Source organism: Vipera berus (genome assembly GCF_964194415.1).
Source record: "Vipera berus genome assembly, chromosome: 7".
NCBI lineage: Eukaryota > Metazoa > Chordata > Lepidosauria > Squamata > Viperidae > Vipera > Vipera berus.
Window position 1 is genome coordinate 31290878 of NC_138209.1, and position 26765 is coordinate 31317642.

Here is a 26765-nt window from a genome sequence, read left to right on the forward strand (position 1 = left end):
TGATTTTGTATTAATTACTAATGATTTTTTTTTCTAGGATTAAGAAGATCAAGATTTGTCCAAGAACTATATCTGATCATAGTCCAGTATGGTTAGAGATAGAAAAAGATAATAGAGATAGACGGTCTTGGCGTTTAAATGAAAATTTGTTTAGATACTAGGAAAATGTGGAAGAGTGTAAAAAACAGATGAAGGATTTTTTTAAAATTAATATGCATAAAGGTACTTCTATTGAGATGGTTTGAGATGCAAGTAAAGCTTATATGAGAGGTGTATTAATATATTTGAACAGTAAACATAGACGTAAATTGGAATTTAGGAGGAAAGAATTAGAGGATGAAATTAAGGAAAAAGAAAAGGCTTTAATTCTGAATCCATCTGATGGGAAGATCAAAGAGGTAATTACTTTACTAAGGGGTCAGTTTGATAAGTTAATGGCAGATCAAGTGGCAACTAACTTACGGTATGCTAGACATAACACTTTTTGTAATGCTAATAAACCAGGTAGATGGTTAGCTTACTTGTTAAGGAAGAAGCAAAGGGCTTCTAATATAGATAGAATAGAATATAAGGGTAAAATAGTGTACCAGCAGAGTCTTATTAAAAAGACTTTTGTTGATTTTTTATTCTAAGCTGTATGCTAGAGATAAGATTAGAGATGTAGATATAGATGATTATTGACAAAAGCTAATATTCCTGTTCTTACTCAAGAACAAAAGGAAGGGATGAATCAATCGATAACTGATGAAGAAATTCTTTTAGCAATCAAACAATTAAAAGTGGGTAAAGCGCCGGGTACTGACGGTTTGACTGCCGTGTATTATAAAAATTTACAGTTAGAAATGGTGAAACCTTTAAGGGAATTGTTTAAGACAATTCAAATGGGAGGAGGGGTACCTCCATCCTGGAAGACTGCTTTTATTTCCTTGATTCCGAAGGAAGATCAGGATGCTACCCAAGCTAAAAATTATAGGCCAATATCGCTTTTGAATACTGATTATAAGATATTTGCAAAAATCTTAGCTAATAGACTAATGAGGGTAATACAACAAATGATTCATGGTGATCAAACTGGATTTATAAGTGGTAGACAAATGAAGAATAATGTGAGACATATTGTAGATTTATTGGAATTTTTGGAAAGAAACAATCAGATCCCCGCAGCGTTGATCTTTTTGGATGCTGAAAAAGCCTTTGATCAATTGGATTGGCAATTTTTGATGAAAGTATTAGAGAAAATGGAATTTGGGGACGAATTTTTACAACCAATTAGGGCAATATATCAAAAGCAAACAGCCCGTATAATAGTTAATAACAGTTTGACTGAACTATGTAATATTGAAAAGGGTACAAGGCAGGGGTGCCTGTTGTCACCTCTACTATTTGTTTTAACATTGGAAATATTATTGATTAAAATACGTGACTCGGGAAAAATTAGGGGAATTCAAATAAGAGATCAGGATTATAGATTGAGGGCATTTGCAGATGACCTGGTTGTTACAGTAACTCAGCCGGATTATTCAGTTGTAGAATTGATGGAGATAATAATGTTATATGGGAAAGTTTCTGGATTTAAGATCAACATACAAAAAACTAAAATATTGTCTAAAAATATGACAGTATCACAAAAGGCTGTTTTAGAAGAGCTAACGGGATTTGAAATAGTTAAAAAGATTAAATATTTGGGGATATATCTGTCAGCCTCAAATGTGAAGTTATATAAAAATAATTATGAAATGTTATGGGGAAAAATACAAAAAGAATTAGATAGTTGGAAAAAATTACAATTATCCTTATTGGGAAGAATTGCAGCAGTGAAAATGAATGTTTTGCCAAAATTTTTATTTTTATTTCAAATGATACCTATACTTAAAAAGGATTTAAATTTGGAGGAATGGCAAAAAGGAATTAATAAATTTGTCTGGGTAGGGAAAAAGCCATGAGTTAAATTTAAGATAATGCAAGATATGCGTGAAAGAGGTGGTCTTAAAATGCCTAATTTTAAATTATATTATGAGGCTGCTGCCTTGTCAGCGATAAGTGACTGGTTTAATTTAACACAAGGGAGATTATTAAATCTTGAGGGTCATGATTTGTTATTTGGTTGGCATGCATATTTATTGTATGATAAGAAGGTGGATAATGTGTTCAAGGTACATATTTTAAGGCATGCTCTGTTGCGAGTTTGGAAAAAGTATAGACATAAGTTAAATTATAAGATACCCATTTGGGCAATACCTAAACACGCAATAGAAAATATAAATGTGGGATTTAAACATGATGAGACTACATATAAGGAAATCTTAAGTTTAGAGAGGAATGTATGGCAATTAAAGCCATATAATATTTTAAAAGAAGAAAAGATTGTACAAACTTGGTTTCAGTATGGGCAATTACAGGCTAGATGGAAAGAGGACCAGAAAGTTGGTTTTTCGATGACTGCTGAAAATTTGGTAAAACAAATTAGAGATCAAGGTCAAGCACATATAAAAAGGATATATAATGCATTGATAGAAATTGATTCAGAAACGGAACTTGTTAAAGACTGTATGATAAAGTGGGCTCAGAATTTTCAAGAAGTTATAACAATGGACACTTGGGGAAAGATCTGGGTTAGAAATGTAAAATTTACACAGGCCCAAAATTTAAGAGAGAATTTTTATAAAATGTTTTATAGGTGGCACTTAGATCCTAAAAAATTAGCAAGTATGTATCCGAACTGCCAGCCTAAATGTTGGAGGTGTGGTTGTGAGGATGCAACGTATTTTCATATATGGTGGACTTGTAAAAAGGTTAAAGCTTTTTGGATCAAAATTTGGTGGAATATGCAAAAGATATTTAAGAAAAGGATAAAGTTTTCTCCGCAATTGTTTTTATTGGGTATTATTACAGATACTACTGTTATAGATACTAAGTTGATGTTGAATTTAATTACGGCAGCGAGACTTTTAGTAGCGCAATATTGGAAGAAGGAAGAACTGCCGACTATAGAAGAGTGGACTTTAAAAGTTTCTAACTTGGTGGAAATGGCAAAGATTTCAGCGTATTTGAAAGACCAGTCGCAACAGAGATACATTGTGGAATGGAGGAGATGGATTGAATATATTCAGAATAAATATGGGACTAAAAAGTTTCATTTAGCATTTGAATAAGTACTGGATCTATATGAAGTATAACTAGTTAGTAGTTATTTTATTAATATTTTGACAATGGAGAGTTAAAGTGCGACAGAATTTAATGTCTTATTACTGTTAGCATATTTTAGATTATGCTTGTTTGTATTTTTATACCCTGTATTCAGCTCTGGGAAGTCGGGGAGGGGGGAGGGTAGGGTAGGGAGGGGTTGGGGAGAGGGGAGAGGGAGGAGGGGTGTTTGTATTTAAAAATGTATTGTAAAACTTTTCAATAAAAAAGGGGGTGCTGGTTTACCTGTATGACATTCTAATCTATATGACAATAGAAGATTACATGAAGCTAGTGAGGGAGGTGCTACAGAAGCTATTGAAAGCTAAGCTTAATGCCAAACTATCTAAGTGTGATTCCCACAAGACTAGTTTAGACTATTTAGGATATCGCATATCAAGTGAAGGAGTAGAAATGGACCCTGGGAAAGTGAAGGCCATATTTGAGTAGGAAGCCCCATGTACCCAGAGGCAATTGCAGAGCTTTCTGGGTTTTGCCAACTTCTATCAATAATTCATCCCCTCCTTCGCAAAGATAGCCCTACCTATCACCTAGCTGCTGAAAATGAGAGGGGGAAGGTCAAAGCCCAAGGCAAACCAGCTACTCAATTGGACTATGGAGTGCCAAGCAGCTTTTGAAAAGCTTAAATGGCTTTTCACAGCTGAGCTAACCCTCAAACACCCAGATCCAGCAGCACCTTTTGTGATGCAACCTGACGCTATTGATATAGCTGTGGGGGCAGTCCTACTTCAAAAGAACAAAGGAGGGAAACCAGCCATGTGCTTACACACTAACCAACACTGAGAGGTGCTGGGCAGTGTGGGAGAAAGAGGTTTATGCAGTTCACTGGGCACTGCTTACCTGGAAACAATTCCTGGAGGGTAACAAGATCCTTTTTGAGCTCCTGGATGGATCACAAGAATTTAGAAGATCCCAAGGAAGTATCTTCTAAACAGATCCCATGGGCTCAATACTTCAACCGATTTAACTTTACCCTTCAGTACTTGCCAACAGGGGAAAACTTCCTGGCAGATGCACTCTCTCATCTGCCCCAGTACAAGAGCTCCAGGGAAAAGATAGTTAACTTGGTCATCCCCCCCCCCCTGGGCTGCTGGCAGCGCAAGGCTCTACAAGACCAATTTTGCTGGCTCCCCCTCAGCTAGCCGATAGTAAGTTCACCCCAAAATTGAAAGAACCCCAGAGGTGGATGAATAGTTCAGGAAACAGAGGGGAGTTGATGACAAGGGAGGGACTGGACTGGAAGGGCCCCAAGCTGTATGTGCCACCCAACTTAAGAATTCAGATCCTGCAAAAATGTCATGATGTGAAACCCACAGGTCATTTCAGTTTCATGAAAATGCTCACCTAGCCAGGAGGTAGTTTTGGTGGCCTAAGACGAACAAGGACATAGAGAGCTACATTGCAGGGTGCCCAACCTGTGCATCCATGAAAAGTTTGCCAGGGAAGCTTCCTGGACTGTTGCAGCCAGTGGCTAACCCCAGCAACTCGTGGGAGGAGATCGGTATGGATTTCATTGTGGAACTTCCTGAGAGTTCCAGGAATACAGTGATTTGGACTGTGATTGATCTGTTTTTGAAGCAAGCTCACTTTGTGGTGTGTCCGAAGATCCCATCAGCCAGAACTTTAGCCAAATTGTTTGTGCAGCATATATATAGACTGCATTGAGTACCAAGGCATATCATCTCGGACCGGGGAGTGCAGTTCAAACTAATAGGTACCTCACAGGGACTTAGTTCTGGGTTCCATCTGAGTACTAATGGGTCGGCTGAGAGAACTAACTCAATGATAGAGCAATATTTGTGTTGCTATGTGAACTACCAGCAGACCTATTGGGTGGAAGTTCTGCCTTTTGCAGAAGTGGCATATAATAATTCCATGCATAGTAGCACTGGGTTCACCCCATTCAAGGTAGCTACTGGAGCAGATTTTGTACCGATGCCAGAACTGCAGAGGGAATCTCCCTCCTTGTTGTCTTTAGCTGAATGGATGGATACCCTGAAGACTACCTGGGGAGAGATACAAAAGGCATTGGATAAGGCTAGGGAATCGCATAAGAAGCCGGCTGATTGGAAGAGAGCTCCTCAAGATAACTATAGAATTGGGGACCAGGTATACTTATTTACCAAGTATCTCAAACTGAGGCAACTTTGTAAAAAAACTGAGTCCTAATTACATAGGACCCTTCCCAATTGTGAAAGTCATTAATCCAATAACTGTTGAACTATGGTTGCCAAAAGAATTGAAGCAAGTCCATCCAGTGTTCCATTGCAGTTTGCTGAAACCATTCAAGGGATCTAGCTTAAGACCAGTTGGAGAGGAACCTCCTCCGTCTATATTGGTGGAGGGTGGGAAGTATTATGAAGTTAAGAAAATACTGGATTCAAGGATTTTTAGGGAAAAGTTACAATACTTAATCCAGTGGAAAGGTTATCCGTTAGGTGATGCTGAATGGGTAACAGCTCATAATGTTAAGGCTGACAGGTTAAGAAAATTTCATGCTAAATACCCTCAATGTTCAAGAGGATATTGTTGGAATGGTTGTTTAATTATGCTCATTCTTTCAGGGGGCCGGCATGTCAAGGTTGAACCACTAAGATGCCTGCTAACTTTTATTGCTACTCAACTTGCCAAAAAATGGGGGAGGGGTAGAAAGCATAGGGAGTAAACAGGATTCTAAGAAGCTGTTCAGGGACCATGAGAGCCTAAGAATGCCAACGACACTAATACAGGTGTCTGGCAGAGAAGTGGACTGTTCTCATAACAAACCAAAAAGCTATAATTGGACAACGTGAATATCTAGTGGGTGGGGGTTAAGGGAAGCTAGTGTTTAGGTAGATTTTTGCATGGGAAAATCAGAGCTGGTTTTGCTTCTTCAGTTACGAGATGTGTATTCAATAAAGTTTAACTTTTATGGTTTTCAAAGCCTTGAAGATTCCTTTTTGGGGACCTGCTATTCAGATGGTTGACAGTTGGAGTTATGAATTGGAAAATGTTTTATGTAAATTGATCAGAACTGTCAGGTACAAGGAACCAGGCCCACACGGTCAGTAGTTCAAAGTCTTTATTGTTGCAATGCCTATTTTCAAGACTGATTGTATTCTCTTGGGAATGGTCCAACAAAGCTTCAGGGAGTCTGGGAGAGATAAGCCTGCACTGCTTCCTGCTGTGCAAGGACAGAATGGGCCAACTCACCATGGCCAACTCAATGTGGGACAATTTAACAACTCTAATGATTTAAAAAAAAATTTAAAATTTTTGCCATTCACATTTCATTCTGTCCCTCCTTTTGCGTCCTTTCTTTAATGATTCTATTCCACCATTTCTTTGATATGTCCCACAGTGAGTTGTCCTGCAGCAAGTTCACTGTGGCCAGTTGTCTCGCAACAAGTTGGCCATGGTGAGTTGGCCACTGCAAGTTGGCCGCAGCAAATTGTCATAGATCTGTGCAAGGACTGTAAGCTCAGTCCCCTCCTCACACCTCCCTCCATTCTAGTTGGAGATTTATCACACAACCTATATAATGTGGTGTTATAAATATTTGTTAATAAATAAATATCTTTTCTAATATACTTGTATCAGCTGAAGAACAAATCAGAAATTTCTATATTACAATATACTGCACTCTAGCAGGTACATCAAACATCTGTATTGTGCATTTCTAGACAGGTGCAGTATTCAATGATATGCAGTGATTCTGGAAGCAGGTAGGTACTTATGCATTTCTGGATTACACTTGTTTTTATAATTTTATTTTTTGTTTCATGTACAAAACTGTTGAGGCAGCATTTAATGTACACGGAAAAGAAACCTAGCAATGTAGTCCAGTCAATAAGGCTTTGAACGTTTAGTTGATAATACATAGCAGCAGCTAATCTTGTACTGATCTATATTCAGTAACTCATATATTGCAACAAATCTTATATTGGCTTGCCTTGTTCCTCTGCTTGGCATGTTCTTTGACCTTTGATTAGATTTACTGTTTCTTGCATTCCTTTCTTCCACTGCTCAGTCTGGAACAGCAGTAGCTTCATATCTAAGCAGCAAAAGAGAAAATGGGAATATTGGATTATTCTGTAAGTGCAGAAATATATTTCTGTTCATGGGCTACAACTCACCAATTAGCACAAATGATTTATACAAGAATTGGTGAAAGGATAGTTTCTGGAAGTTTAGAATTGTCACTCCTGTATTCTACAACTAACAGGACAGTAAATGGGATATCTTAAACTGGTACTCCAAAACAGGGGTCCCCAACCCCTGGTGCATGGACTGGTCCCGGTCCGCGGCATGCCAGCATCGGTCCACACAAACAAGCAAAGCCCCATCCGTGGGATGCAGGCAGCACACAAAACCACGCTTCCTCCGGTCTGTGGAAAAACCTCTCTCCATGGAACCGGTCCCTGGTGCCCAAATGTTTGGGGACCTCTGCTCCAAAATATCCAAATATTACTAGGTTACCTGCTTCTAAAGCCAGTTGTCCTTTTGCCTTTTTAAAAAATGATGGATATTTTTATCATCCACTGCTTGGTTTTTAAAAGAAAAACAACAAAATCATTATACATATATCCATAAGGGTACACACACAAGCACACACACACACACACAGAACTATTTGAAATATCTGGTGTGTATATGAATTGCTGTCTCTTTATTGAAACCTGAAATATTGCTTTGAGACAAAGGAATTGGGAACAGATGGGTAAGAAATTATTCCAATTTCAGATTTACATGAAGAAATGTGGCATAAATTTCCCAAGTGAAAGGGGAGATAATAAAATGAGTTTTGCTTTCCTCAATGTAAAAATAGACTGAAATAATATTGATTTTGTCAAGTTAACTCCTTTATCTTTTAACATGAGTTCATTTGCAATGCAGACATTTCTCATTTACTGATTGCCTTATTCAGCAACAGTCCCCCCCCCCAATAATCTCTATAGGTAATTTCTCCTGCGCCTGACCTAAGAGCTGTGATGGGTGGGAGACATCAATATACACATAGTGATGACTGGTGTAAAATAAATTGTTTACTATGGAACACTCCGGTCCAGTTTGTTCCTCCATTAAGCAATTTATTTCTATTACCCAGTCTTCTTTTTTGTTCAAAACATGTTTTGCATACATTTAGCCACAATTCCAATAAGGCTCACTGGTTATAATTTTTTGGGTCACCTTTGTCCCCCTTTTTATATATGGGGACTATAATGGTGATTTTCCATATGACTGGGATGCAATCTGTGTTAATTAGCTCTCCTGCAGGAGCTGCATTGGTTGCCGATTGTGCTGGTTGTCACCTTTAAAGCACTTTATGCTTTGAGACCAGCTTATCTGAGGACCGTCTCTTGCCAGTCATATCCACCTGATCCACTAGAACGGGGAGGCAAGGAATGTTGCAGGTCCCATCCCCTAAGGAGGTACATCTGGTGGGACTCAAGCCTTCTCCGTGGTGGCACCCTCCCTTTGAAATATCATCCCTGCAGAAATTGGACTGGTCCCCATTTGAAAGCTCTTTTGTAAGGCCCTGGATTTGCCAGTGGCCCCGGGGAACCCAGAGAGGGATTGAGCCCATCAAATGGCTCATTTGACTATGTGTGTTGTCGCCAGGGTGGGTGGGTGGGTAGTTATTGGTTTTATTTATTTATTTATTCCATCCTTCCGACATTGGTAAAATGATGAACCAGATTGTTGGGGGCAATATGCTGACTGTAAACCAGTTAGGGCTGTAAAGCACTGTGAAGCGGTATATAAGTCTAAGTGCTATTGCTGTTTTGTATATATTTATTTTGTTGCTTGTAAACCGCCTAGAGTCACTGTGAGTGAATAGGAGGCCATATAAATTTCCTAAATAAATAAATAAAATAAATTTATATGAGATAACAGCCCTCTTAACAATGGGGCCCATCAATCAATATGTTTGTTGAAGAGTTCTGGGGATAAAAATAATCTTCTCTAGGTCCTTTATTAGAATCTAGAGATTGGATAATAAATTAGATTTCTGATACTGATACTGGAGGCCAGGGAAGAAGGTTTTCAAAAGCTAGAGTATCAATAATTAGCTTATCTAGGGAGACCTAGTTAGGATTAATAAGTAGTTTTGTATATAAATCCTTCCAAACTGAAGCTAGAATAACAATATCAAATTGGAATTTACATTCCTTCAATAAACTTGATACAATATTCCAGAAAAAAATGAATTTCTCTCTTCCAAATCATATTTTAGTTGTGTATGAAGTTTTTTGGGATGCTATCACTTTCTTACAATGACACCTTATTTTTAACAATTTAGCATACATTTTTTTTTACATTAGTGTGTCCCTGGACCTGGTGCATTGCTGCATTCAATAACTTTATGGTATATAAACAGTCAGAATCAAACCAATTTGAACTTATGTGCTGTTGGTTTCTGGTAGGAAGTTGATCGGTCAAGGATTTTCTCAGCGAAAGACACAAATCAGTGTAATGAATCAAGATTTATCTGGACCTTGGATAGAGGAAAAAATTGAGTTTGTTCTGTATTCAGAAAGATAGATATTGCCTTACTTTTGCTTCATTGAGCTTTCTATTCTGCCTTACTTCAAGATGAGCTAATAGCCTCTGTTCTGGAGGCAGAGCTAATTTAGTATCAGCTCTGCTTTGGAAATGGACTGTGATTACAGTACTTGATGATTGCTATCCTTCCTTGTGTGGGCTTGGATGTCTGATAACAGCAAACTTATTTCATGTAATATATAGATAATCTAAAACACTGTTAGAGTTCCCTGAGTGATATATAAAACCAGGTTCTTTACCTCCTCAAATGTGGAGGTTACATTTATAAATCAAGGAGACCAGTTATGAGTCTGCGGTATTTATTTTGAGGTCTCTAGAGAACCAGGTGGGTTATTTATAAGATAATCCTCAGGAATAATATCCAGGTGTACAAAACCTTCTAGAGGCCCTTAACCTGGCATTAAAGTTTCCTGCTAATATTACAGTAGCTTTAGAGTGATTTGAGTATATCTTTAGCACTGTTTTTTCTAGATTCACCCAAGTATTAGGAGAAAATTGGGAAGATGTATGTGGTGGCTTATACATGTTCAGTAGAACTATTTCAGAGAATTTATATAAAAACTTTACAGCAAAATAATGAGGAGAGTCATCAAGACCAATTCACGTTCTTGCCAGCCCAGCTTTGCATTGGCAAATATAGTCAGTCCTCCTGATGTCCACCCTTTAGTCTTATATTTCAAGTATCTAAAGCAGACATGTCAAACACAAGGCCCGGGGGCCGGATCCGGCCCGCGAAGAGGTTTCATGTGGCCCACGAAGCCATCCTGGAAACAGTGAGGGAACGCCCCCCACTGCCTTGGCCCTGGCCCAGAGACCCTCCTTCTGCCAGAGCCTCAGATCTGTCCCACTCCTGCCCAGGCCCCCATAGGCACCCTTGATGCGAACGATGTAGAGCTGGCCACGCCCACCCAGTAGGCCATACGCACTCTAGCCATGCCCACCCTGGCCATAACCACCTGGCCCCCTGAGGGTAACCGCAATGCTGATGCGGCCCTCAATGAAATTGAGTTTGACACCCCTGATCTAAAGCCTGGAAAATGAATCTTTTCCTTGTCTGTAGTCAGTCAGCTCTTTGGCAATGCTATGAAGTCAAATAAAGAGAGGAATTCCGCCAGGTCCCCATCCTTTGTTCTTTTCCTTTCAGCCAGTATTCCAAGTAACTGGATAGAGCCTTCATGCTTAATATTAGTGGGGGTGATTGGAAAGATATTGGAATTTTGGATTCAAAAACACAGGTTTTTCAGACATCCAACAGGAGTGAAGTTATCCAAAATTCTTTTGGTGTAAAATTTGTTTACCTTCACTACTACCTTGCTATTGTATAAGCTCCGGCAGGTTTTGAGGTGAGCAGCAATTTGGGTGGAATACTTTTACAGGTTGGCAGTTCAGAATAGTATCAAAATCAAGGAGTGGTACCTTACTTCTAGGTGGGGATGAATTTCTTGCCTCAAATTGACTCCTTAGCCATTTTGCTTCATGAGCTGTAGGCCTACCTGGCGATTTGAGCTTATGTCTAGTTTTAGAAGCATTGAGCTAAGGGTGACAGCCTTAGAACTGAGTCCTACTGCAAGACCATCGTTGATTAGTAAATCTCAAAGATTTGGGCTGCATCTCACTTCCACTTGAGTGTCAACCTCTATTTTATTTCTGTTACTTACATTTTCTGTTTGGTATTATATTTTATTAGCGAATGGGGGGGTAACATGGGAACTACTCCCAAGGACTCTTCATTGCTGTCCTCCATGTCCATATCCCATGTTGAAATAGGGAAAGTATCAGCAGATAGTTTTTCAAAATAGGCATTATTTTCTTGGGCATTTGGGTGACCAGCTCTATTAGAGGTTTGGCAGCTTTATGTGTTATTGCTAATAATCCTCTGAAATTGCCAAGCCTTTTTATTGTAGCACTACCCCTGTAAGGGTTGCTGGAGTCCAGGTTCTCCCAGCCCTCTTGGTATAGCTGCCGGTCCACAGTGGTCTGTCCCTCAGGCTTGCCCCACAGAAGAGTCTCCTCTTCTATCCCCTTTTCTCTCTCAGGCTTGCCCCACAGAAGCTTCTCCTATCCCTGTTGACCCTTCAGGCTTACCCCATAGAAGCCTCTCCTCTTCTATCTCCTACTCTCCCTCAGGCTTGCCCCACAGAAGCTTCTCCTCTTCTATCCCTATCGTCCCCCTCAGGCTTGCCCCACAGAAACCTCTCTTATCTCTTATCGCCTCTTTCACTCTCCTCCACTCTCCCTTTCCACACCAAAACATCTCCTTTTCAAATCCCCACCTCTTCCTCTTTTCTTCTGGCTGAAGAAGAGGCAGCTTTTGGGGCTCTGGCAGAGCTCCAGCCTCAGTTGCTGACTCAGTCCATCCACCTGCCACCCAGCTGGCCATCCTGGGCAGCCCCAATCTGCTGGAACCCCACAGGCTGATCCCATTTCAGCTGATCTCTCTGCTACACACTCCCCCACCCAAAATTCTTTAGTCCCCCCCAAAGAGTGGGAAGTGCTCACCAAGGGTATGTGGTGTCAAGGGATGAATCAGAATTTCATCTAGCAGTGAGTACTGCCTCTTCTGTGCTGTGACCCAGAGTATCATACATCAGTCTTCTAAGGGATGTATTGCCTGTTTTGGTCTCTGTTCTTTGGGCTCAGCTGCAACGAATGAGTCATCCTCCTGAGACTTCTCACACCCAAAGTCTCTGGGGCTGGAGGCCCATTCTCTGGTTCTGGTTGTTGTGAGGCATGTGGGAGGATTGAGTCTTTCTCCAGAGGCTCCTCCAGCCCAGGAGACTCTGGAGTTGACGGCATTCTCTCTGCTCAGGCTGCTCGTCAGCCTTCCACTCAGGTTCTCTAAGAACTTCTCCCTGTTCCCGAGCTTTAAGTACAACCTCAGGGGCATCTGGCCTGAGTTGCTTAGGCCCCATTTGAGTGCCCTTTGTGGCAGGAGCTGTTGCAATGTACTCCAATGACCACAACCAATTCATGTAGCCCCCTTCCTTGTCAGTGTCCTCCTCCGTCTGTGATGGAACAGGTTGTGCTTGAGTCACTGGTCTCCTCCTTATTGGGCAGAGTTCAGTTGTCTATGGGACAGATGGCCAAGAGGCTCATATTGCCTCATTTAGAGGCAATAGATGATTTTGGTCCAGGGAAATGTGCGCATGTATGGTTCCACATTCGCAAATGGGCGCATACATGATGGCAGCGCTAGCATATGCGTGCATGCCCAAATGGGGCATACGCGCCCATGTCACATGTGCTGGCACCCAGACGCCGGTGCAAATAGGCCTCTGGTGCTCATGTGATGCTGACGGCAGTGCTAGTGTCCCCACGCATGCGGAAGAGGGGCTGCTAGTGAATGGGGTGGGGCTCACCAGCTATTCCCAGGACCTAGTGGCCAATAGGCCGCAGCCCAGTACCAGGCCGCGGACTATAGTTTGGGGACCCCTGGTTTAGGGAGTATGTGTGATGTACTCTTGATTGGTTCATGCATTTATGGACTACAGTAATGTATAAAGACAGCCTAAGGAGACTTAGTGGCATAAATGTCCAGGTAATGCTGCATGCAGATGATGTATGCAGCATCATGTTTGAGTTGAGAACCAAATTTTTACAGATGAAAGATTGTACGATACACATATTACATATAAATGACAAAAAAAAGCAAGTGGAGAAAAGTGCATCTTTCTTAATGCTTAAACTTAACCAAAATTTCACATTTTTGCTTACCAATGCTGTTCATAATTTAATACTTTTAAACTGTGCTATGTTAAGTGTTGTACAGCATTTGTTCTCTATAAAATCCTTGTTTTTACCTCTTTTGTTTTAAATGGTTTTCAACTATTATTAATGCAATGGTTCTGTGTTTTTCCTTTTTCCTTTTCAGCGTCGTCTTGGAGATGCTGCAAAGAAAGCAATCAGCAAACTCCAAGTCAGAACAATAAGGAAAGGAGACAAGGTAATTTTAAAAAATACTTCTCTTTAAAAATGACCACTTTGTTCAGAGACAATATTAAGGACAAAATAATAATAATAATACTAAAAAATAAAACTAGAACTTTTTTACTTGCTACTACAAAATGGAGTGTGTAAAGACTGGTCAGAAGATTGGATAAACATAAAGAGGGTTCATGCAAAGCTACAATTTCCAGTATGATCTGGAGTTTAGACTATCCATTTACATGGACAAAAAGGGGAAAAAATTGGATAGTTATATCCTACCACCATTCATTTGCACATCAATATTGGCCACATCAGCAAGGACACATCTCTCTGAATTTCACTCAGCTTGCATTTTTGCTATTTTAAAATATTAATTATTATTTTTAGGAAACAGAGTCTGATTTTGACAACTGTGCAGTATGTATTGAGGGTTACAAACCAAATGATGTTGTCAGGATCTTGCCTTGCCGGTAAGTTATTATCATTATTCCAACAAATTTATTTTAATAAAGTAATTGGTTTTAAGAAACAGTCAGAATCTTTTTCAAAGTTTCATTAGATTGCTTGATATAGAGGTTTGTACATTTATTGGTCTGTAATATCATAACATTTGGGATGAGTATAAATGTGTCTTAGCTTTTATGACAAATTTAGCACTGGTGTCACAATAAATAAAATACAAGAACTGTTTCTTTATTATGTTTTATTATCTATATGTAAGGTTGGAATTGTTATTATGGACAGTAGATTTGTTCATTTATTTATGTTGTATTTTACATACATCCAAAATTGATGTTTTTTAAAAAAAATCTATCATAGTAATATTTATAATACTAAAAAGATTCATTTTCCATTTTTTGTTCTCTTTTGATTCTAATACTGCATCATAATCAACTTCAAAATACTTCTGTTTTTCAGCTCTGACTTCATTTTTAGCTTGATAAAAAAAGTTTGCTAGTTTAAATTTTTTATATTGCTAAATAAATTATTTCAGCTTAATGTTTGAAAATTCCGACCTGTAGAAAAAAAACATTGAACTAAATATAATTTTCCTTCATTTCATAGGCATCTCTTTCACAAATCTTGTGTAGATCCATGGCTTCTAGATCATCGTACCTGTCCTATGTGTAAAATGAATATACTAAAAGCACTAGGGATTCCGGTAAGCATTCCAAGTAACACAGTAAGTAAAAGTGCATTTTTGTAAATACAGTTTTGTATTTACCTAAATTTTGTAAATTTTATTCTTTTTTATAATGAAAAGCAAGCCATATATACTAATTTATAAGTAAAAGCAAGTATTATATTCCAATGCAGCATAAAAGGTCTGAGTATTTTATGGCCATTCTGTGTACTCACAAACATAAACAGATAAATTGTTTAAAATTGGTACCATCTGCATTGGTATTGGTGTAACAGCTGATACATTGTTTTTAAAACACAATGAATTCCTTAAATCTTGAGTTCCCTAAAGCAGTGAAGGTTCAGAAAAAAGGAGTTGTTAAAAAAAACAAACAGAATCCCTTCTGAGGTATTGAGCTATAACTTTTCCTGATTCCCAAATAGCTTGGACTTGATTAGTTTTGTTCCAGAATAGTTGCTTATGCCTTTTAGGTGAGGAAGACTATTTCATTGTAGACTCTGTACTGGTATAAAAGTGTTGAAGATTGCATTAGCTTAATTAAAAAGTGCTCTTATATGTGTGTTTCTCTCTTAATATTTTAACTGAATCAATGCTATGAAGTAGAAGTACATGTACTGTAGTGTGTTATTGAGAAGAGATGACCGTCAAAAAAAAAAAAAGGAATGGCCATAGTAAGTATAAACTAGTTTGGATTCCAATTCATGTGAAAATGTTATATATTGATAAATTGAGTTATGTTTTAATCCCAGGCAATTTTCAACAAAAATCTATCCTAGCAAATTTCTGACATTACCATTTATTTTCAGCTCAATATACAAATTAATATGGTCTCCATCAACTTTTGTTTAAAATAAAATGAAAATTTTTATTTATTTATTTATTTTTAATCCCATTTATATCCCGCCCTTCTCTGAAGAATCAGGGCGGCTTACAATCTAAGCACAATCAATGTGCTTAGCAATAGCCTTCATTCTATGTATATGCCTGCTTATTAGGGCTTTCGGGGGGGCCCCAGCGGCATTATTACAAAATCAGCTTATTGCCCCCAACATTTAACAATAGATTTCCTGATAACACATGAAATATATTAAGACGGAATCACATATCAAATTGTAGGGGTGATTTTGGGGCAGAGGGAAACCTTTTCAATCAATATTACTCCTGAACATTATCTTTTACAAAGTTTCTTCCCAATTCTATGATTCTCTTCTTTTTAATTTCTTTTAGCCTAATGCAGATTGTGTGGATGACATCCCTCCGGATTTTGAAGCTTCTATAGGTGGGCCACCAACCAATCAGATTACGGGAGCTAGTGATATCACTGTGAATGAAAGCTCCATAGCAGTGGATACTCCTATCCGGACAGTTGGAGTATTACAAGTTATTCAGGATGCAGATCCTCTTCCGCAGGCTGGGGAAAGTAACAATACTACAAGCAGTAAGTCCCCATTGATCTCTTTGCTTTGAATAAAATGTTACAGATGCAATTCATAAAAGTACAGAAGGTGGCTTTTCTGAAATATTTTGAGTTAGTTGATCCTCTGGATTCCAGTTGGAAAACATTCAATAGAACTAGAGTTTTCATAGGGGGTTATAGTACAATTATTTTTTCCCCACTGATATTAATTCAGAACCAAATCTCACTAGTGGCATGGAACCATAGGATGAACATGTTCAGACTGTGATCATGCTGTTATATTGAAAGATTATGTTTTACAGGAAGAGATGGGGATGAAAAGGTTACAAATTACTACGTTTTGCACCGAATACTGCTTAGGAAAGGGTATTCTTTCCTCTCACAAATACTATTCTCACACAGACAAAATTCAATAATAAATTTTCTACATGGTATGAGATATAGGTCTTACATCTGATATAACTCAGTCTTGATTTAAGACTAGATATCTACCTCCTTGAAGAGAAAAAGATTTTGTGCGATCTTTGAACTGTAAGCCCTGTGCTTTCTGACATTTAGTCTATGTTATTTTGGATAGATCTGGAAACCAGTAGCAAGTGTCTGCAATTTGCAAACCTTTGCTGCTACCGGTACCTCTAGTCCTCTTCTAATCTCATTGCTGCAGATTTACTCTTTTATATGCTGTGAGGGAAAACAACCAAGCTGAAGCTTTCAGGCTACAGTAGCTGGCTTCAATTTCAGCATTATTTATGCTTCCAAGTTTTAGTATTAAAAATGCAGTTCCAGTAATCATAACATTGTCCAAAGATTCCCATTCTCCCTTTATTTATTGCACACTTTAACATTGCAGTTCTCCATACACTAGTCTCATATCATTCTGTTAACTCAATACATGATCTGTTCTTACCAATATTAGTTCATAACTGTTCTTGATTGTCTGCTTTATCTTGCCAGATATCTTTTATAATTAATTTTTGTCTATATTCTTCTGGGTCACTTATGAAATACTTTCAGAAATAGATTCCACTTTCATATATCAGAGCAGCAAGGTATCAACATCGTGACCAGAGTTGTGATATTGGTTAAACTTGGAACTGCCTGTAATTATGTGTAATGTTTGTAGCTTAAGAACTGTGACGTGTTTTTATAAATATCTGATGGCCTTCTGCATCCTTGACCAAGGAGAATTCAGTATCTTTCAATATAATGTATATTGGAGAAAATAGAAATGTAAAGGGAATGTTAATAACAAACACCAATATTTCCTTTTCTCTGTACTTCTTGGTTATGATTCAAGTCAGTGATGAAGGGCGCATTTTGGCAGCGAGAAAACCTCATCGCGTTTAACCTTGTTTGCTTATTTATTAAGGAAAGGTTGTAAAACTTATTTTCAAATAGAGGAAAAACTTGGCCCTTTAATTAGATCACCAGGGTTATAAGTCAAAAAGCAGGAAGAGTGAGAATAAGTAAATGGTTGGGGGCAAAATAAAAGCAAAATTTAATTTATTGAAATTCAAGTAAATACCATTAATAAGATTGTTTACTATTGTCCCTTTCATATTCGAATATTATAATTTCATGGCTCCAATGTAAGAACTCTATTTAGACAGGCACTCTCTATGGCAACTGTGAGCAACAGAAAAAGGAAACTAATAATCTATACAATATCTTCCAACAAAATGGATATCCATGCAACTTCATCAAAAAGTGCCTGACCATTCAACCAAATATAGCACAACCAGCACAAGCTGTAAATAGGGTAACACTGCCATATATCAAAAACATCTCAGAAACACCAATCAATTATTACAGCTGCATTGCAACAGCATAGCACACAAACCAACTAAAGCCCTCCAGAACATCCTAAGTAAACCAAAAGACCTAGCAGCCTCAGAAGAAAAAAACAGGAGACATCCACAACATACAGTGTAAAGACTGCAACAGGCCCTGTGTAGGACAAACAGACAGAAGACTAGCAGAATGCATCCCTGAACACCAACTGGCAATCAGAAGACATAATGACAACTCTTTAATCTCACAACATATGGACAGACTTAACCATAGTTTCGACTGGGAAACTGTGACCATCCTACACCAAGCCAAGTTCAAAAATGCTGGAGAATTCCTGGAAGCCTGGCACTGTAAAAAATTGGCCATCAATAGACATATTGGCATAAATAACATAGTGCAAAAAAGATGATCAACAGGCCAGAAAGGGAATAAAAAGACCCAAACACTTCTCCAGCAGCAATCAACCCATCACAAGACCTATACCCAGATGAGTATAGATTAACACCAAAATTAACATCAGGCCAAAAATCAAGAAGTAAATACCTCAATCAAGAACTAGTACTTTTTCATAACTGCAAATGGTCATTGTCTGAGACACTCATTAAATGAGGACTACCTGTACCTAGTATCCAGTCATAAACATTTCTAGAGTAAGCAATAGTGGCGAATATCTGTAGCTTGGATATAGGATGAGGATGAAGATTCGTTTTCCAAACTTGTGGGTTGGTTTCAGAATGTTTAGTTATCATGCTAGTAACATTTTCAGCGGTGTTTAGTGGATGTCTGTGTCAGTGTTCTCCTGTTTATAAGGGCTTCATGTGTGGGTGTGTCAAGTGAAGGTCTTGTGATGGGTCTTGTGATCATACCTGGCCCATCACAAGATCCTCACAGCACATCACAAGGCATCTGATAAAGTAGACCACAACCTACTCCTTGGTAAAGTAGAAAAAGGTGGAATAGACAACATCACCACCAGATAGATCTGTAGCTGGCTGGCAAACCATACTCAGTGAGTAGTCCTCAATGGCAATACATCCACATGGAGACAAGTAAGCAGTGGGGTATCATAAGGTTCCATCTTAGGCACAGTACTCTTCAATATCTTCATAAATGACTTAGATGAGGGAATTGAAGGGGACTCTTCAAATTTGCAGATGACACCAAACTGGCAGGAGTAGCCAACACCCCAGAAGATAAACTCAGGATCCAAAAAGATCTTGACAAACTTGAACAATGGGCCGTATCCAACAAAATGAATTTCAATGTGGAAAAAAGCAAAGTCTTACATTTAGGCAAGAAAAATCAAAGGTACAAGTACAGATTAGATGAGACTTGGCTTAAAAACAGTAACTGTGAGAGGGATCTTGGAGTTCTAGTGGACGATCACTTGACTATGAATCAGCAGTGAGCAGCAGCAGCCAAAAAAGCTAATACAATCCTGGGTTGTATAAACAGAGGCATAGAATCAAGATCATGCAAAGTATTAGTATCGCTTTATAAAACCCTAGTAAGACCACATCTGGAATACTGTGGCCAGTTTGGGTCACCATAGCACAAAAAAGATGTTGAGAGTTGAAGAAATTCAGGGAAGAGCAACTAAGATGATCAAAGGCCTGGAGACTAAAACATACAAAGAATGGCTGCAGGAGTTGGGTTTGGCTAGTCTAAATAAAAGAAGAAATAGGGGAGACATGATAGCAATATTCCAGTATTTGAGGGGCTGCCACAAAGAAGAGGGGGGTCACGTTATTCACCAAAGCATCAGAGGGCAGGAGAAGAAACAATGGTTGGAAACTGATCAAAGAGAGAAGCAACCTGGAATTAAGGAGAAACTTCCTGACAGTGAGGACAATTAGCCAGTGGAACAGTTTGCCTCCAGAAATCGTGGGCATTCCATCACTGGAGATTTTTAAGAAGAGACTAGACAGTCACTTGTCTGAGATGGTATAGGTTCTCCTGCTTGAGCAGGGGGCTGGACTAGAAGACCTCCAAGGTCTATTCTATTCTATTCTATTCTATTCTATTCTATTCTATTCTATTCTATTCTATTCTATTCTATTCTATTCTATTCTATTCTATTCTATTCTATTCTATTCTGAGTCCTTCGGGAAAAGGGCGGTATATAAATCGAATATTCTATTCTATTCTATTCTATTCTATTCTATTCTATTCTATTCTATTCTATTCTATTCTATTCTATTCTATTCTATTCTATTCTACAGAAGAACATTGACATCCCCTAAACTCCACTGAAGATATGTTACCTAGCCTGGTAACTAAATGTTCGGAAACCAACCCAAAAGCTCAGAGAACAAACTTTCACCCTCATTCCTAGAGTAATTTAGAGATCAGATCTATCCTCAGGCTTAAAATTAAAAATGAACATTACAAAAATAGTTATCTGGAACTTTTAATAGCAATCTGCAGAGCTTTAATTCAGCTGGAATATCTGTCTCTTATGTCTTCCTATGAATAGCTAGAATTAAAATGGCTGAAAGAGTGAGGAAGGTTAAATTTGCTGTGGCTCAACTTCCTGTGTGTGACTGGATGATGCAAGAGCTGCTAGATGAGCATTGAGGAGAGGCAAAGTCTGATGATTCTGGCTTCTCAGGAGGACTGATTCTGAGTCCATTGTGTGATCTACTGTTTTATGAAGGATTATGTTGTGCAGCGCTTTAGTTCTTTGCACTTAAGGTTTATTCTTTCCAAAACTGCATATTAGAAACACTGTGCTTTAGCTACAGCAAACATTTTAGTTTTTAACTTGCTGCCTATTTACAGTGCTTAGAGTTCAACACAGGTCATTGCCCTTCTAAAATATCAACTCAAGAGTTCATTCATTTTCAATTTTTACTCTTGTTGTCACGACATAGATTTGGTTCCATCACATTAAGATCAGAGGTTATAGGTATCAAACTACAGGCTGTGGGTGTCAGGACCTTTCAGACAGTCCTCCTAATTTATAAAGTTATAATAATAGGATTGTTAGATGGTAGTTAGTTCCCTACAATGGAAGTGCAAATATATTACTTTTTAAGGCACTTTACATAAAACTAAAAAGTCTTTAAAATATATTTTCAGTGGTTTCTAATGGTTGCAGAGATGGTTTACCTTTTCAAAGGTAAAAAATTCCAATTGAAATCCTACTTTGAAATTTCTTATTCTTGCTTTCTGAGTTATTTACATGATTAATAACATTTCCATGTGGAAAATAAGTTTTTTTTAAAAAAAGCTTATTTTTAGATTTTTGTAGGAAAATCTAAAGTAATAAATGCAATTATTTTTTTAAATACAGACTTCAATTATTTGGCACAAAATATAGCTTTAAATAATTGCGTTTAAAAAAAAATATAATATGGCCAAAAATGTATTTTTAGGATCATCTCTATGCAATCTTCTCATCTTAGTAATCTCGATATGTGTTAAGATATAATTTCCAAAATTCAGATGTTGGCTGGACACTTTGGGAGTTCTGGACTTAACATCTGGAGAATGCCGGATTGGAGAAAAATGGGTTCATATGAACATATTTCCTCTGTGTTTTTTATTAAAATAACATTAACAAGTGGTTGTGTTGTTGCATCTCTTTATGAAGCAATGCTTTCTCAGAGAGAAATGTCCCTGAATATAATATAACTGCTTAGTTATAAGTGTACTTACTATGGGAGATACATTGGGAGCCAGACTTTTCCAAGGCAAAAATGCTGATTTTATAACTAACAAACTGTCAGTAGCACTACACAAAGCATGAGATATACAAAGCAAGGTGTCCATTATGCTAAAAAGAATCACTTACTTTAGAATATGTAAGAACAGACTGTATGCTTACATTATGTCATAATATACAGAGGATGATCAATGGTTTAATTGACTATGTTTCACAGTGTAGTAAAGATAGCCTTGTCTAATGTCTGAATAGATGCTGACTTCAAATTAGTTAAAGGCAAAACAGATACTTTGGTCCCAACAATATCCCAGGTAAATAACAAATAGTTTACCAGCCTCCTTTTTTAGTGATTAAAAAAAAGATAGATTTTCTCTCTCTTAATAATGTTAACACTTCAGAACATAAGGATTATTTAAATAGCGATTTGGTGCCCTTTGAAATACACACTAGAAACATTGTTGAATCTACTCCCATTGGATTTCTGAAACCATTTATGTGAAGGCTTTTTGTTTCACGGAGATCTATATAAATACTCAAAGTTACAGAATGTTAAATTTGGCTCAGCTACAGTGTAATGTTAGCAATAGCTGCATTTGCTGGTTTGGCATGCAGCTCATACCAAGGCGTTCAGTTGTGTATACGTGATATAAGCTATTGCCAATTTACACGTCATTGTGCTACCATTCCCTTTTACTGGCTGTCAGCTATAATGGCATGACACCATAAATCAGATCAGATTTCATTATACATTTACTCAGTGCTTTTTTTGTAAAAGAAAAAGGTGCCGGAACTCACACATGCCATACAACCCACCTTGCCTACCCTACAAGGTTCCATTCAAAAAAGGTGCCGGAACTCTTTTCTGAGGGTTCTATGACAAAAAAAACCCTACATTTACTTAAATACAGGGCTTTTTTTTCTCATAGAACGCTCAGAACGGAGTTCCGGCACCTTTTTTGGATGGAACCTTGTAGGGTAGGCAAGGCAGGTTGTATGACATGTGTGAGTTCCAGCACCTTTTTCTTTTACAAAAAAAGCACTGCTGTAAGCCGCCCTGAGTCTTCGGAGAAGGGCGGGATATAAATGGAATTAAAATAAATAAATAAATAAATAAATAACATAGATTTCATTATAAATTTACCCAAATCATATACAGAATAGAAATGCAAAGTGCTAGCCCCAAACTTCCATTCTTTTGTTTCCAGTATTCTGTGCATGTCATGTTTCTGTGTTTAAAGATCTAATAGTATTTCATGAACGTTTAGGGCCCTCATCAAAATATATCAGTTTGATGTACCTTCTAAGGCCATGGCCCCCAACCTTTTGGGCACCAGGGACAAAGTTCTATGGAGAGAGGTTTTTCCACAGACCAGAGGGGCCGTGGTTTTGTGTGCTGCCTGCATTCCTGGATGGGGCTTTGCTTGCTTGCGCAACCTGCTTTCTGGCATGCCGTGGACTGTTGCTGGTCCGCGGACCAGGGTTTAGGGATCCCTGTCCTAAGGCACATAAAATCACCACAATTCCTATTACATTTCTATTAAATGAATAGAATAATCTCATGCATACAGAGATGGAGGAAAAAAAATAGAGAATATCCTATATTCAGGGGAAACTCCAAGAAGAGAAAAGATAGAAAACTATCTAAACAAAAACATAAAAGGAGGAAATATTTTAGCAATAACATAGTGAAATAAAATGTTGATAGCCTGAGAGAAGGAGAGAAATGACAATCAAATTGAAGAAGAAATAGTATGGCGTGATATTGGGAAACTGGGGGAAAATTTATAGATGTAGCATGGAGTAGAATGATTAGGAAAAGTAAAAACCAGGAAACATGAAGTAGAGTGACTAAAATAAAAGATAGAAGAGATGTGCACATATAGAAATTGTAAACGAGTATTACATAATATTAATTTTTTTTGGGGGGGGGAAGGGAAAGTTGAATAATGGAACTAAGTGGGTAGAACACTGAATATGAAAATTCCATATTGTGGTATTTTGTTCAAGGCCCAGTTGTATATTCAGGATATTTGCATAAAAATTCAAATTACCTTCTGGTGGTTTGTTGCATTTACATATTGACGTTATGCATCTGGCATTCTGCTTTTCACTGTTTCAGTAACTATGATCCAACATGGGTACACACTGGTTAGCATGTGGGTGTGCATTTCAGAGACGGAGTTGTAGTTCTTGAAAATAACATGAAGAGCCATGAGCATAAATTAGTTTTGTACTGAATATAGTTGTTCCTAAGGAAACCTTTTGTGTAATTTAAAATGAAAATTTGTTGCTGAATATTGACTATTGGTAATTTTAGATGTAAATAACTATATCTTTGCAGTGGAAATTCTAAAAAAGAAATTTTTAAAAGCAATTATTTTGTTTTGAAACATAATATTTTATACTACTAGTTTTAGGCTAAGAGTCCATTTTCAATGTAGAATATAGAATCTGAGTCAACATAATGCTCTTCCCTAATGCTATCTATATAAAAAGAGAGGTTTGCATGTAGAGAAGGATCAAATTGCCCTTTGATGCCTTAAACATGTACAGGCTCCAGGAAAAATGTAACCTGATCAATATAAACTTTTGAATCTTTTGTAAAAAGTTGACCCCATTTCTTTTAAGAGTTCCTTCCATTCAGGCTTTCCCACTTAAGACTCCAAAAGAAAGCACCCTATCAAATATTTCAACTGTGTGAACTCAGCCTGCCTGGCTGAGGAATTCTGGGAGTTGAAGTCCACAAGTCATAAAAGGGCCAAGTTTGAAGACCCCTGCATTAAAGCAAGAGATCAGACAGTTGTTTCGAACAAAGGTAGCTCAGGGCTGTGACCAAGTTATCTTAAATCAAGACAGTTACTCCCTTGCTTAGCAAGGAGACTCATTGAGCATTCTTATTCTTTACTCCACTCTACTCAGAGTCCAAGGGCTTGGGGTTCATGCCTCATCATCTCACTACTCCAGCTGTTCTGATGGTACCTGTGTTTGATCAGCTTCAAGTGATTCCTGGCTAGGTAATTTCTGAAGTTTACAATCCACAGGTTCAACTAGAGCATCTTTGTCAGAGTCTGAATTCTGAGCCATGAGACAAAGTTATTGTGTTTTAGCCTGTTTGGATAGGATAGCAAGCCCCCTGAAAAAGCAAGTACTGTCATTGGATTTGCAAATGGTGGCTGTGGCAAAGACTTTAATTATATAATTACTAGTTCCAGCTGTGGCCAATTATAAGCTTAATAATTTTACAGTAATGTATTGTACTGCTTAGTGATTTACCTGTCATTATTTTTACCACTTGTAATTTCCAGATTTTTCAAAGCCAACTTCATGTAGGCTACATTGCTGGTAACATCCCATCCTGATTACTGCAATATAGCCTATACGAGGTTGCCCTTGAAAAATGTCTGGAAATGGTGCAAATAATGGCAAGTAAATTAAGCTGTGCAACAAATAGGAAATATATGAGGTTTGTACTAAAATATCTGCATTGGTTGCTCATGAGGCATAATTACAGTTGTTGGTATTCATCATAAATGACCTAACCATACTTTTTAAAGCATATTCTGCAAAGCACAATTGTTCCCTAAAGATTAATAGGTATTTGACAAATGCCTATTTTCTCTCCCAAGATGAAAATGTTTTGTGAGTTTTTGCACATAAACCATTGAATGGAGTTAGCAGATTTCTTCTCAGAGATCACATCAAAACAATTAGGGGGAAAAATATTACTTTTGGATAAAGTTTCACAGAGGGATGTGAAAATGCATTGAAGAACCTCTTAACTTTTCTATCATTAGTTTTGTGAAGGTGGATTTTCACTCACTTCAAGAAAGACCAAATACCAGAACAATTATCTACATCTATTTTAAAAATTGAGACAAGATTATGATACTGACTTTGTGATAATATTAATTAGACATCAATAATCCTTATTAATTTACTGCAGATTATGTCCCGGTCTACCTCTGACAGCCAGTACTAGCAGACATTGATTAATTGGAGAAATCAGGCGTATCTAACCTAAAGATCCAGACGTACATGTGTTCCCTCAAGGTTTCCAGTCACCTCCTCTTGCCACCAAATTGTAGCTCCCAGTATAAGAAATTGAATGTGCAAGAATAATCCTAATAATGTTTTGTCCTGAATCTATATACTTTTGGAAATATAGACTTCATGATGCCATTCAAATGTAAGAGCTGATCTTGTAAAAAATATTGTGGACTTACACTTTGATGCGTTTTCTTATTCAAAATCAGATGACAAGAACAAAATAAAAGTCCGAAGATGATTTGTAAATGATGAAAGACCTGGCTCTAATCTTTTTTTTCTTCTTTCAGATGAGCAAGAACCAGCAGTTAGTAGTGATTCAGATATTTCATTGATTATGGCAATGGAGGTTGGACTCTCTGATGTGGAGCTTTCCACTGATCCAGACTGCGAGGAGGTGAAATCCTGAAAACAAGGAAACTATCAAAACATCCTTCTACTAAACTAACAGGCAGTAGCAGGAAGAAGAAATCAGTTGTGGTACACACATGAATATCCATATACATATGTGCACATATGTAAAATTTGGGTCAGTTGTGTATACATGAATACCCATATACACACGTGCACATATGTAATTGTATGACCTGCAAAGACATCCGGAAGATTATGCGAACTCCAGTTAATTCCATTCTGGGATGGTCATGAAAAGCAATAGTAACAGACGTGTCTGCCTGGATGCAGTTTCATTATCAATTATATTTGTTCATTTCATTGAAAACAGAAGTTGAAAATGTATTGTTCTAATCCAGGTGCCAGAAGAATATGCCTCTGCTTGGTGGCTTAGAACCATATAATCATATAACTGAAATGAAGTCCCCACACACACACACACACCTCTTGTGGTTTGTTTTTTTTTAAACAAAAGGGATACCAGAAAATGATTATAGCTGATGTTGATGGACATTATTTTTCTTTCTTCTCAATAACCCAAGCTTATTCAAATATTCAGTTCAGAGATCTGAACATTATGGTGTGACACAAAAATGTATGAATGCCAGGCATTTTCTACATAAAGAAAGCAT

The 26765-nt window shown here is 37.8% G+C and overlaps 1 protein-coding gene across 1 annotated transcript in view; it reads left to right on the plus strand.

Moving 5' to 3' along the window:
- RNF150 (ring finger protein 150) overlaps positions 1 to 26149 on the plus strand; it is a gene marked incomplete at both ends in the record, with an annotated part of 106150 nt that extends 80001 nt beyond the window's left edge. The window contains 5 exons of the mRNA XM_081332721.1: positions 13622 to 13693; positions 14065 to 14147; positions 14743 to 14839; positions 16049 to 16259; positions 26031 to 26149. Coding sequence (XP_081188847.1) covers positions 13622 to 13693; positions 14065 to 14147; positions 14743 to 14839; positions 16049 to 16259; positions 26031 to 26149 — 582 coding nt within the window. The remainder of the gene's footprint in view (positions 1 to 13621; positions 13694 to 14064; positions 14148 to 14742; positions 14840 to 16048; positions 16260 to 26030) is intronic.
- Between the last annotated feature and the right edge of the window lie 616 nt (positions 26150 to 26765).